Genomic DNA, 14,722 nt, shown 5'->3' on the forward strand with positions numbered 1-14,722 from the left:
TCCTAAAATCATAGATCAGGAGAAAAGACAAGCAAATAGTCCTCAGTTCTCTCAAGGAACAACGCAACCTTTCATGGAGTGGTTCAAATTGTTCTTGCATATTTTCAATGATAAGTAGTGGTCTGGTTAGTTGCAATGAGCAATTGTCTGGTCAATTGTGGAAGAAACTGAAAAGCGTTGTAAAAGATGAGGAGCTTGTTAGAGTCGGTCTTGTCGCCCTCCATCAGCGATCAAAGCTATTTGCATTTGCATAAATAGGTGTCTCATCAGTGTCAATTTTTGCATCCCATTAGGCATGCCATAACCCTGATGGAGGAGCTGGTGTCTTTGTCCCCCTCTTGGCATTGCTGGATCAGGTCATTTCAGTCCTTAGTCACTTTCAAGCTTGTCTTGTCTTGTCTTGAAGGTCAATGAGTGCCCAGCAAGCCAGAGGGAGGAATTGTAAACATGTTTCTTCGCAAATTTCAATCTTGTACAGTTAATGTTCACCTTGGATTTAAAAACTCTGTTTTTAAAGCCAAGGTCATTTTTTTAAATTTTTGTAAAAAGTGATGAAATTTCAAAAAACTTCCAGAGACAGCATGTAACCATGGCTCCCTTGCCAAGATCCCTCAGATGTTGTCCCTGCAAAAATTATCAAAGAAAAGCATCAAATCAACCAATTTCAGGATAAAAGGAAACCATGTGGGTTGTGACATGAAATTAATTCAAACAAGGCTATAAAAGCCCTAATCTCCCTCTATCAAGCCTCATTATGCATCCAAGTGATAGAGCAACTGATTGCAAGACTGTTTGAGTGAAATTTGTGAGCTTGACAGATGCGCGACCCGTCAGACCACCGCTCCGCCAGGCAAAATCCGCCGGTGGTTGGGCGCGACCCGTCAGAGGCGCGCGACCCGTCAGCACCCTCTTTGTAAAACCGCCTCCAAATTCACCAAGGAGCCCCAAATTGCCAAATTTTTCAAGGTAGGCCCTCCATCACGAAAAATTATTGCTTGCTACAGTTTAAGAAGATCATGATTGTATTTTTAAAGGTCTTCATTTGCAAGTAAAAGTCTCCATTGTGCTTTTGGGCTTAAAGTTGTCCAAATGTCAGTCCATATCATCATTCAGAGAGTTGTCATCATCATATTAGATTCCATTGGGTCATTTTACACCTTGTTCATGCTTCAGTTGTGCCCAGGCAAGGTCATTTCCCTCTCCTATGGTTTTGAAGCCAATTTCTCTTGGACGGTCAAATCATCGGCGAAACTTGTTTCCAGATGTTCATACACCTTCCCCTATCCTTAAAGTACCTTATCAAACACTTCCCATCCCTTAGATCCGCCAAATTCCTCATTTTTGCACAAACCCTAGTTTCTAGCTACAACCTGGCAATTTTCTAGGTTTGGCCTGTGTTTTGCCCTTTTGGACCCCTTCCCCTCACTCAATCTCTGAGATTCCACTTTCCCCTGCTTCCTAACATCCCTCCCCACTCCCAAAAATTTCCCCAAGAATTTAGAAGCCTCTTATCCCTTTCATTTCGCTCCATTTCGACAAAATTCCTTGTTTCACACATCGGGGCAAGTTTCACTCAAATGATGTTCCAGAGCAATAAAAGATGAATTTTGGAAAACTGAGAGAGGTTTTTGTCCATAACATGCCAAAGAAGAAAAATCTCATTCACTTTTTGCACAGGTGCCATGGTTTTAAAGAAATGTCAAAAATACCGGCGAGAACGAAGGTGCTCCAAGGACGGTTGGCCAAAGCACAAAAACGAAGGAAAACGCCCGATCCACTCCAAATTTTGGCCAAAGCCTCTTTGACTGAGCATGGTACTTTATTGGGGACTCTAAGCCCAAATTTCAAGAAATTTGGAGAAAATTTTGTCAATTGTGAATTTTTTGTGCAATTTACAGGTTTTGTCCCATTAACGGGTCTCACCCCGCGCGCGACCCTTCATCATGGCAACTCCTTTTGGCGAAAACTCAGCATTTCTAGATTTTTCATGCAAAGTTACATATTCCCATGGATGGACTTGAGATTTTGTGCAGTTTTGGTCCCCCAAAAGGTCAAAAAACTACCAAAAAATGACTTTGTGGCCCTTTTTTGAGTTGCAGAAACCAGTCTTGGGAGAATTAAGTTTTGACAGGGCAAATGACCTCCAAATTCAAAAATTCCAGTTGGGTTGGAAAGTAGACTCACAGAACATTCGAACAAGCCCACTTTTGCTCAACTTGGCCACCTGCAAGTGCCTCAAACATCGCTCCAAAGGCGCGCGACCCGTAAGGCAGTTTTTGCCAGATTGCATTGTACAGCCCAAAAAACGCAGTTTTGACCCAATTTGACTTTTTGGGGTGGAAGATGATTATCTTTGATGTAATTATTGTAACTCTAAGACACTTTTACTCTTGTTTAACACTTCTAGAAGATTCATTCATGTAAAGGGTAAATATTTAATGAATGGATTGGTTTCCTAGCTTATAGAGGCAAGTTGTTTTGACTGCTTAGATTGTAGTGCTTAGTTTAGAAGTGGTTGAAACAACTCCTAGGATAGTGAGCTTGACCCATGGAGGCAGGGAAAGAAGTTAGATCATCTATATTATGTACTTTCTTGCTCATGTTCATGGTTGGACTCTTGAGGGAGAAGCTATCATTGTATTATTTCACTTGTATCTCTGCAATTTTTGGCTAAGGAAGACCAGGGTTTTGCAGTCCTTTTTGGGATTCTTGTGGTTTCATGTATTGATGGAGTGCTTCTTAATGTTCTTGTAAGTGTGTTATGTGATTCATCTCCTTTCTTTCCTTCTGCATATTAAACAAATGAAGTGTTAAAGTAAGAATTCATGCTTGCCATGCTCTGCTTTTAAATTTGTTTAATTTCTATGTTTTCTACTGTTTAAGGAGAATTCAAAGTATTATTTTCTCTCCTTAGCTCCTCACCGGTCTTTTCCATCCACTCACCTCAATCAAAGGCATCAATACGGTCTCCTACCTCGCCCCAAAGAACCCCCTGCAGAAACTGTGTCAAATCCCCGCACCCAAAATTGCAATTCCTCAATTTGCCACCAAAAACTCAAAAAAACCCCAAATTAACCTTTTTAATCAGTTTACTAGCCTAATATCAGTGTTACCTTGTTGGTCATCTCATCCCATTGAAGATCTGCCGAGATTGACCGGAGAGAGCCTTCTCCTGCCCCGTAGGGCTAGCTACGAGGCTAAATGGTTTGATGTAGCCTTGAGGTTTACCTTTCTCAGCCTGAGGTGAAATTTCAAGCGCTAACAGAGCTTTTAGAGCGTCCCATTTCCGTGAATTTACTAGAACGAAACAATAGACGAGTTCACCGCAACAAGCCCAAAAATGGAAGAGAATTCGGTACTAATGCTTAGATTGCGGGATACGAAATTAAAGATACTATGTTGGATCTAGGATTTGGTATGAAGAGTTTACCAAGGAAGACTTGGGAGGCGCTGGGAAGACCCAAGTCGGTGTTTTCTCTTATCTAGCTGTGAATGGTGAATAAATACTGCATTCTTTTTACTGGTTGTCTAGAAGACATAGAAGTCGACATTGTTGGAGTGAAGATCTATACTGATTTTGAAGTCAACGACATTATTGGGGATAAAGACCCATATCCAACATTATGAGGAGTTGATTGGGCTTTCGAGAATTATGCCATCATTGATTTAAAGTGAGAGACTATGACTTTTGAGGTAGATGGAGTTCGGGTATTTAGCGTTTGGATCCTTATCAAGGTCCTAGATTCACTGAGCTCATCAATGATGCAAAAGAAACTAATGCTTTGGCTCAACTTTACCAACTAATTGCAGGGAAGAGGGAGGATTATATCAATCCTACAACAGATGGCTCTTTCAGTTGGAGTAGTGTTCAACAACTTGAAGTTGGTGCAAAGGTTGCGTTGGAAGAGTGGCAGCGAGGGATCACGAGTATATTCTAAACGATGCACAACCATCTGATGTACTCGATGGATGGTACAAAGGTAAGGTACTACCCTACTTTTAACGGTATTAGTCCGGTAGCTTATTTTATCAAAGAAGTTGAACTGAATATTGAAGAAAGTCAAAACCTTCCTCTAATGGATGATGCCTTACAAGCTACTCTTGCCTGGTGGTGGGGAGCTCACCGACACCAGTTCCAAATTTGGGATTTAATTAAATCCACAATGCTATGTCAATTCACTGTATCTAAGCAGGGAATGAAAGCAATTCCTATTTTTCAAGGTCATACTGGTCCACAGAAGCATGTTCAAACCTATAGTGCTATTTGGAAGAAGGTTGTATTTCTTACTAAGCTATGGGTACATCAATTCATCAATACTTTGGGCGCTCTCCCTCAAGAATGGTTCCTAAAGGAAGAAATGGAGAGGCAAACAACAAAATGGGATGTATTAGTGTCTCGATTTTGTAGCGATTTCAACTTTTCAGACAAAGATGCACGGATTGTTGAAGCCCTAAAGGAAGTCAAGTGGGTCTTGTTCCCTACTAGGAAGCTGCTTGGTGAATCTTTTAGCTCGTTAAGTCGTGGAATTATACCTGAATCAGGATTTCAAGAAGCACCGAGGTAAGGTACTACCCAAATTTTTAATGATATTAGTCTTGTAATTGATTTTATTGATGAAGTTGAATTGAATATTGAAGAAAGTCCAAGGCTTCCTCTAATGGATGTTGCCTTACAAGCTACTCCTGCCTAGTGGTGCGGAGCTCACCGCAACTAGTTCCAAACCTTGGACTCAGTTAAATCCACTATGCTATGTCGATTCACTGTATTTGAGCGGGGAATGAATGAAATTCCTATTTTTCAAGGTCATACTAGTCTGCAGAAGCATGTTCAAACCTATAGTTTTGTTTGGAAGAAGGCTGGATTTCCTACTGAGATATGGGTACATCAATTCATCCATACTTTGGGCGCACTCCCTCAAGCATGGTTCCTGAAGGAAGATATGAAGAGGTAGACAACAGACTGGGATGTATTAGTGTCTTGATTTTATAGTGATTTCAACTTTTTGAATGAAGATGCACGGACTGCTGAGGGCAATCAAGTAGGTTTTTTTCCCTATTGGGAAGCCGCTTGCTGAATATTTTAGCTCTTTAAGTCATGGAATTGTACCTAAATCAGGATTTCAAGAAGCAATTGCTTGCAGAAAAATAAATAGGGTACTTGAGGATGATGATTTAGAAGAGTTAAGGTACTTATCCTTTAAAGAATTTGAAGGGGAAAGAAGCGTTAAGGATGATCCTATGAAGGATGCCCCACATCTAAAGCCTTTGAAGTTGCCCAAGCATAACATTGGTTTTGAAGATAAACCCAAACTAGCATCTATTGGTGATTATTGGGATGAAAAGACCACCAAGGAGATTTTTTATTTGCTTAAGGAATATGAGGATCTGTTCCCTGCATCAGTTTCGGAGCTAAAGGGTATCAAAGGAGATTTGGGAGAGATGAAGATTATTCTAAAACTTGATGCCAGACCAATAAAGCATCATCTCTATCGTTTGCACCCAAGAGTGAAAGAAAAGGTTAAGAAGGAGATTGACAAGATGTTAGCTGCGGGACTTATTTTTCCTGTTGATGATGTGAATGGATTAGCCCCATAGTTATTTGGAATAAGAAAGATTTAGATGATATAAGAGTCTTTGTGGACTACCACAACCTCAACAATTCCTTTGTTCAAGATCCATTTCCCATTCCCTTCAACGATGAAGTGTTAGATAATGTTGTGGGACATGAAGCTTACTCCCTCATAGATGGGTTCTCATCATATCATCAAGTTAGGATTGCGGAAGAAGAGAAGAAGAAAACTACTTTCACCATTGAATGGGGGTCGTATGCCTATCTTGTGATGCCATTTGGTCTTAAAAATGCACCCACATTACTTTCTAGAATTATTATTGCAACCTTCCGCGAGTAGATACATAAGTTCCTTAAGGTCTATATGGATGATTGGACAATTTACAGTCTCTTGAAAAAACACTCAAGTCTCTTGAGAGTAATGTTTGACCGATGTGATAGCTACATATCACCCTAAATTTGAAGAAATATATTTTTGCCGTGCCTTTTGGAACCCTACTGGAACATATCGTATGTAAGGATGGTGTATCAGTGGATCTTTCCAAAGTCGCGATAATTCTCAATATGCATATCAAGCAGTTGAGATCTACATTGGAGCGTATGAGTTATTATTGCAGATTCATCCACAATTATGCAATAATCACTGCACCACCAGAGAAGGTGCTAAAGAAGACTGAGCCCTTCATATAGACCTTTAAGTGTGATGTTGCCTTTGATACTCTGAAGGAAAAGTAAGCAAGTGCTCTGATTTTGGTCTATCATGATTGGAACAAGGAATTCCATCTGCACATTGACGTGTCTGGTATTTCTCTCGGTGCCATCCTTGTGCAACTTGGAGAAGGCAATCTAGACCATCCTATATACTTTACCAGTCTGAAACTCTCTACTGCTGAGCGCAATTGCACCACAATTGATCGTGAGGCTTTAGCAATGGTCTATGCTCTTCAAAAGTTTCACCATTATCTGTTGGGAGGTCATTTTAAATTCTTCATAGATCATTCAACCCTCAAATACTTAGTCAATAAGCCCATGCTGGAAGGGAGGATTTGTCGATGATTGCTGCAATTCAGGTGTTTTCTTTTGAAGTTATTGTAAGACCTGGACAAACCAATGTAGGGCTAGATCATTTTTTTCATTTGGAGTCAGGCGAATATGGAGGGTCTGTTGATGATTAGCTTCCTCATGCAGACTTGTTCAAAGTTGAGGTTCTTCTAGACTATCTTGAAGATATTGCACTTTTCCTAACTACTGGAAGAGAATCAAGCATGACCGCAAGAAGACAAAGGTAAAACACCAGATACAATAGAAGGTAAAACACCTGAATCTGCTCATTACATTGTTGTCCATTGCAATATTGGAGTAAATGAAGATTTGTTTCATACTTCATTTGCTTCTTGGAAAGATCAATGGCTACTTGATACAAGGGCAACCTGCCATATGCATTTTTGGAACGAGTTATTTGAAGACCTTGGTGACTGTAGATGGAGCAGTGTACTTTGCAGACAAGTCAAGTCTCAAGCTGTCTGGAGTTGGCACCATCATGCTTAAAGTGCTTGGACTTCTTGATTTTGTCTGCCTAATGTACTCTACCTTCCAGAACTGTGGAGAAACCTGTTGTCCCTTGTTCACATTCACCAACAAGGAAACTCCATTCGTATGTTTGATGGCAAAGTAGAGATAAGGAAAGCATCTGACAAAACAATTGTCATGACTGGAATACAGGAGGAAACACTACTGAAGTTGCAAGGAACATCTGCTTGTGCGCAAAACTTTTCATGCCTTTCTTAGTGTAATGAAGGTACATTGCCATCTAGTCTTCTATGGCATGCAAGATTTGGACATCTTAATTATGATAGTCTTTGTTTGTTGAAAAAGAATGGTGTTTCTGGTTTGCCAACTATTCCTAAGGAAACTAAAGCAATGTAATGCTTGTATCCTACAAAATCATAGCAAACAACCATTTCATGATTCTACTTTCAGAACATGTAGAAAACTTGCACTGATTCATTTTGATTTGTGTGGCCCTATTCTTGTTCCTTCTGCAAATGGCAATAGATATATGATGACTTTTATTGATGATTACACCATGATGTGTTGGGTATATTTGTTGAAACATAAATTAGAAGCTTTTGAAAGTTTAAGAAATTTTCATGCATGGATTGAAAATGATGCAAAATCACATATTGGCTCCCTTCATACTAATAATGGAAAATAATATGCTTCTAATTAATTTGAAAACTATCTCTTCCAACATGGGATTCAAAATCAAACTATTGTTCCATACAATCCTTAACAAAATGGTGTAGCTGAAAGAATGAATAGGACTATTTTGAATATGGTTCGCTGCAAGGTCGATTCCTATTCTAATTGTTCAAAAATGTAAAGTTGATATTTTAGGTTGATGTAGTTCTCTATGCAGTATATGTCAAAAATAGATGTCCATCTTATGTTCAAAAATGTAAAGTTGATGTTTTGGGATGATGCAGTTCTATGTGCAATATATGTCAAAAATAGATGTCCATTTCATGCTCTCAAAGAAAAGATTAATTATGAAATGTTGTAAGGCATCTTAGGATCTTTGGTTCCACTTGCTATGTCTTGATTCCCAAGGAACAAAGAAGCAAGCTTGATGCAAGGAGTTGAAAATGCATTTTCTTAGGGTATTTAGATACCACCAAAGCATATCATTACGATGAGGTAAATAAGAAGTTTTTATTGTCTAGAGATGTGATTTTCCTTGAATCTTCCAAGATCGACAACATTGTTGAACACTAGCTTGATCTTTTGGATAGATTCCATCATGCAAAAACTTATTATGAATTTGATAATGAGATTCAACATATTGAAGGGGGGGGGAGGTCCCTATTTTGGATCAATTTATGGAATCTCCTTCTGAAACATTGTCTCCCCCTCATGAAGTTTTGTCCATTCCTTCAAATTAGGAAGATCCCTTGAGTGATGTGATTGAGAGGATTTGAAGGCTAAATCTTGGTGCAACCCCATCTCAATCAATAGAGCAACCTGGACCATCTCAAATAGGTCCCCTAAAATGGCTCACTAAAACACTTAAACTGTTCATCCTGATGAGGTTGGAAAGACATGAACCATAATTTCCACTAGACAAGATGGAGGTGATGTAGATAATCAAATTCAGTTGATGATATGGATGATTCATATGGTTGTGAATTGAATTTGTTTACTAATTTTGAACCAATTTCCTTTAAAGAAGTTGCTCATCATGATGAATGGAAAGAAACACATAGAAGCAGTATGATGCTCTCACAAAGAATGGGAAATTGAAGTTGGTGGACCCTCCATTTGGAACCAAACCAGTTGGATGCAAGTGGGTCTACAAGAACTAGTACAATAAGATGGGTCACTTGACAAGCACAAAGCAAGGCTCGTGGAAAAAGGATTTGCACAGGAAGGTGGTGTCAATTATGAAGAGACCTGCACCCGTATCAAAATGGACCACCATTTGAACTGTCTTTGTCTTGGCAGCTCAAAATGGATGGAAAGTTCATTAGCTGGATGTGAAGACTACTTTCTTGAATGGAGGCTTGAACGAAAATGTCATGTCTCAACCAAAAGGTTTTATTTTGAAGGGATAAGAACATCAAGTATGCAAACTCATCAAATCCTTATATGGCCTAAAACAAGCACTGTGAGCTTGGTATGAAAAGTTGATTGAGCATCTTTTGAAATTGAACGTCAAACACTTTAATCTTGATGATTTAACTTTGTTTTTCAAGAAAATTGGCAAAACTGCTATTTATCTTGTGGTATATGTTGATGATTTGTTGATGACAAGGAACAATGAATACTATATTGCATCCATAAAAAATGAGTTGGAGAAAGCATTCGAGATAATAGATTTGGGACACCTTCACTTCTACTTGGGCATTGAAGTGACTCAACATCCAAGGTATATAATCCTTTCTCAAAATAACTACATTAGAGATTTGTTGAACAAGTTTGGCATGGCTCAATGCAATCCGTTGTCCACTCCAATGGAACAAAATATGAAGCTCATATCTAAAGAAGGGAATGAATTTGAGGATGCAACTAAGTATAGACAACTTGTGGGTCTTATCTACCTCACCACTATTAGACCAGATATTTCATTTGTTGTTGGGATCCTTTCCATGCTTATGAAAAATGATTCTAAAGAGCTTGAAAGGAACTCAAGGCTTTGGACTCAAATATTCATAGGTGGGATGACTTCAACTTGATTGGATATTTCGATTCATATTTTGACGGAGATAATGAAAATGGAGTGTCTACTTCAGGATATCTTATGAGTCTTGGATCAGTCACTGTCTCCTGGAGGTTACACAAACAATCATTTCCAACAGATTCTACAACAAAGGCAGAATATGTCGCAGTTGCAGAAGCAACCAAGGAGGTTGTGCAACTCAAGAAAATTCTTGAAGACTTGCAAGAGGAACCAGTGAACTCTACCCCCCTTCTAATCCACAATACTTCTGCAATTAAGTGGGCCAAGGATCCCAAATTCCATCAAAATGTATCAACACAAAGTATCATATGATTTGATATCATGTATAGGCCAAGACTATTCATCCACGACATTGTTCCACAAATGTGAAAATTGTAAACATTTTCATCAAAGCACCTGGAAGAGAAAATTTTGAAAGATTTAGAATGATGCTTGGACTCACTAACACCCCTTTAGATTAAGGGGGGGAATCTTAGACACTTTATCCTCTGGGATTGGATGAATAAATTGTAAATATCTAAACAAAAGGAAATATGAACAATAAGAATAGAAATCGACCTTGGAATATGAATCCCAAAGGTCGCTCTTTGATATTATATAATTTTGTTCTCATTAATGCAATGACATCCAAGTTCGGGAGTTATTCCTTGGCCTGACAAATGTGATAATTGTAGAAGGGAAAATTATAACGATAAATATTGCGGATATTATAACCGAGTTTGGTTTTGGCAATATTATCACGATAATTCCGAGCATAGAAGTACACGGCCAAATTAGTAGCCAAAGGGTTCTGTAGGAAAGAGGAAGTTGACTATGATAAAACTTTTGCTCTAGTTGCAAGATTTACTTTTGTCGAGGTCATCATATTTTTGAAATCATGTTTTGGTTGGCCTTTATTCCATTGGGTGTGAGCAATTCTTTCCTAAATGGTGTGATTGAATACGAAGTATACATTAATTAGTGAAGGGGTTTTGAGGTGCATGGGCAATATATTCATGTATGTAGATTGAAGAAGGCCCTTTATGGGTTGAAGCAAGCATTATGTGCATGGTATTCAAGGATTGATAAATACTTAGAATTTGGGTTTCTCATGATTTTCGCAAATCCTCTCCTTATTATTTATATGATAAATTTGTTCTCGTTGTCTTGGTTTTGTATGTAGATGGCTTGATTCTTATAGTTAGTTCTAAGAAACTTATTGTGTGGTGCAAGAAGTTGGACAACAAATTTGATATGAAATAAATTGGCCTAATGCATTATATTTTGGGTCTAGAAGTTGGGCAAGGTGTGGGTGAAGTCTTCCTTGGGCAAGGGAGGTACACAATGGAGATCCCAAATAACTTTCAAATACTTGATTGCAAACCCTTGGCCACTCCTTTGGCTCCACTTCTGAAACTATTTGCTGATTTATATTCTAATTTGGTTACTCCTTTGTTTAGGCAGATCATTGGTTCCCTGATGTATCTTGTGAATATTATGCTGGATATAAGTTTTATAGTTGATACTTTGAGCCAGCTCATGGTTCAACCTTGAAGATTCATTGGATAGTTGCCAAATATGTGCTCGGATACTTGAAAGTATAGTTAATTATTGGCATGAGGTATGTGGGAGATGGTGAGTTACCATTGCATAGTTTCTTTTATTCTAATTGAGAAGGAGATGCAAGTTCGAGGAAGAGCACTTTTGGTTTTTCTTTTAGCTTGGGCACATGTATGATTTTATGGTTCAACAAAAAGAAGGCAGTAGTTGCACTCAGTTCAATAGAACTAGAATATGTGGTGACCTCATTTGCTTGTTGTAAAGCCATATGGCTTCGTAAGTTGATAGTAGAGTTGACCGATCAGATGTTGGAGTTCTCTGTTTTAAACTGTGACAATCGGAGTTGCATCAAGTTCTTTGAGAATCCATTCTTTCATCATCATCCAAGCACATTGATATTTGGTACCATTTTTGGAGAAATAGAGTTGAGAAGGGAGCAAGTGATCTTGATTATGTTCAGCCAAATTTGCAATTAGCAGGGATTCTGATGAAGCCCTTAGCTAAGGGGAAGTTTGAGATGTTGAGGGAGAAACTTGGTTTGGTGGAGAACAACTTCCTTGCAAAGAGGGAGTGTTAGTTTTTACTTGTTGCTCCGATGTGTTCTCCCTCAATAGTGGCTTGATTAGCAGATCATTCCAACAATAGATTTCTGTGCAGAATTATGTGTTGGTGGGGGAGTGTGCATTAGAGAGTCTAATGAGGGCATGCTAGTTTAGCAGGCTTCCAAGGGTGTGTGAAGCACACACATGCTTGGATGCATGGTCTCTTTTGAGAAGGTACAATCACCAATGCAGATAGGGCTCATTGCATGGGGGAGGTTCTATTCTAGGAGGACTCAAATCATAAGATTAGGTAGGTATGCATGAGAGAGATTCTCATCCATGCTTGCATGCACTTCCTGTTCGAGAGTGGGCGTATTAATATAGGTGGTTTAACTAATGCATGAGCATGCATTAGGGTTAGTTTTTTCTCTTCAAGTTTAGTGCACCACTGGTTGCCTAGGTTTATTGTAACATGTCTTCACTTGTTCTATAAAAGAGATAGGGCACTTCACTAGGGGGTTAGATAGTTGAAGTTTTGAGCTAGTCTTTAATCGAGATAAGGTAGTTGCACATGTAATATTTTCAGTGTAATAGAAAGTTATTTAATTCCTTGCTGCAATTTTAGATTGCTGTTTTGACTTTCAGATTCCTGTATTTGTAGATCTAGCACCCTATTACGCACTGTTTTGATTGGGCTTTAATCACTTTCAGATTATGCAGCGTAGTGATTTTAGGTCCTGAAAATTTAACATTTTGAATTTTTAAAACCTGTTGCCCCATTGATGGAATTCTCATGGGACCACGAAGAACACTGAGCACTATCTCTAATTGCCAGTGTTCTCTTTATGTCTCTAAAAAAAAATTCTTTTTCAAAATACGGGCTTCACGAATACTTTTCTCTTGGTGAGCATTAGGTAAACTACAAACTATATTCAGTTTCCTCAAGGATAAGGTTTGGTAGCTAAGATATCCAAACCTTCTTGATGATTTAGTACATTATTGATTTAATGTCTCAACTTGCTAACACTATAAAGATGTACTCAAATATTTACGTATCTCCGAAAGGTTTAATCGAATTTTGTAACAGTGATACCATATGTATCGAAGATTCATCTCAGCAATTGCTTATTTTCAACTTCATTGAATATGCTGCAATTTATTGAATTACGCGTTCTTTCATATGAATATTGGATGTTAAGGTATAGGGAAATCGCAGATTTGTAAATAATTTGATTTCATCTAAGCATAGTTCAAACTTCGTACCATGTATTTGGTGTATCATTCTATAAAATAGGAACATGGAGGACTTTTTTGGCGTATTTCATATCAGTAACATTTTTTGTGGTGGTTTTGATTTATATAGTTGAAAGATTTTATCCTGAGTCAACCGGAAGCTTACGAGTTCAAGTTAGGCCAAAATGCTTACCGAAGACCTGGAGATCCTCCATTAGAAGAAGTTATTGAAATGTTACACAGAAATGATGCTGTAACAACTGACGATGGTACCACGAATGAACAATCCCATGAGAAAGATGAATTTTAAATAGGTAATTTACTTTTACAATTTCTTATTTCTAATGAAATGGATTTATGTGTGTATATTTCCACAGCCTGTAATCATGCTTAATGTCAATTTCTGGAATTTTGCTGTGTGCAGGTTTATAGTTGTCCAACATTTCGAGTGGACTCACCACCCATCATTAGTGACTCAAGAAGAGCATAGTGGATTGGAAAAGAGTGCTGGAATGGATACTATTTCTTCCTTTATAACCATTCCAGCACTCTTTTCTGATCCACCATGCTCTGCTTGAGTCGCTGATAATGGGTGGTCACTGGTGAGTCCACTCAAAACGTTGAACAATGCTAAACTTGCACACACAGCAGATTTAGTTCAAACAAAATGGATTTAGTTCTTTTTCAATTTGAACTGTGTATGCTTGTTTGTCTTTGAGAGTTGCTCATTTGCAGTGAGAGATTTTCGAGGATTTCTTATGTTTGTTTGAATCTCTAGATACTTACACTCACACGTATTTTTCAGGAACAATGGTGTCTTTCAAATTAATTGGCGTTGCTGCCACCACTTTGGCTCTGGTTTCAATGTTATCTTGAGGCCTGCATGTTCCATTAATGGACGTGGTTTCCTTAGCATTTTAGAGCTATTAATAAAGTTATTTATGTTAATAATTATTTCTATATCAAGCACTGACTTTGTGAATTGTCATGACTATTACATGTCTCAAATGCAATCTCAGTGGGAATAATAACCCTTCTTTCAGGTTCTGAAGGTTGTCAAGGGTAAAGATGGCAATTTGAGTCATCTTGTGTCGATGAATGTAATGATCCTTCGAGTTTTCAAGTTTATTATTCACAATAAGCCTCTCATTAAGGTCATCCATGATAAAATCATTGTACTAATATTAGCTTGTGCAAAATTAATATGAAATAGTCAGTATGGAAAATGAACGATAAGTTGGTTGATTGTGTGGATAAGGGTTTTGTCAGTGCCATATAACTAAATAACTATGTTTGAATTTCTTTCATTAAACATTGAGGTTGGTCTCAACTTAGTTGATGAAAAAAAATTCAAATGCAGTAAATCATCAAATAAATTAATTTCAAATTATTTATTGAAAACATCAATAATCTGCATCTCTTTTTTTAAATCATCTATTTTGGTTGTAGCTTGTATTCTGGTGCATCTGTTCTTTGTACGTCATATCTGCCATAATGAACTTTTTGCGCTGTAATTTGGATAGCATTAATGTGCAATTTCAGTTTATATGATATAGCTAGTTGCCTCATAAAGAAGAGCATACGCGAACAGCTCTTATCAGT

At 38.0% G+C, this 14,722-nt stretch overlaps 1 protein-coding gene across 2 annotated transcripts in view; it reads left to right on the forward strand.

Moving 5' to 3' along the window:
* The window catches only part of LOC149149398 (uncharacterized), a 103,007-nt gene extending 88,840 nt beyond the window's left edge, over positions 1-14,167 (forward strand). Inside the window, exons 3-4 of one of the 2 annotated variants that reach the window (XM_089439595.1) lie at positions 13,251-13,434; positions 13,545-14,019. In XM_089439595.1, the coding sequence (XP_089295721.1) occupies positions 13,251-13,430 (180 nt within the window). In that variant the 3' untranslated portion in view covers positions 13,431-13,434; positions 13,545-14,019. Of the gene's footprint in view, positions 1-13,250; positions 13,435-13,544 lie in introns of both variants that reach the window. The other variant, XM_089439594.1, reaches the window with a different exon arrangement.
* Positions 14,168-14,722: the final 555 nt, after the last annotated feature.

Source organism: Pinus tabuliformis, chromosome 9 (genome assembly GCF_031772625.1).
Source record: "Pinus tabuliformis cultivar Carrire ecotype Pingquan chromosome 9, CPIR1, whole genome shotgun sequence".
Lineage (NCBI taxonomy): Eukaryota > Viridiplantae > Streptophyta > Pinopsida > Pinales > Pinaceae > Pinus > Pinus tabuliformis.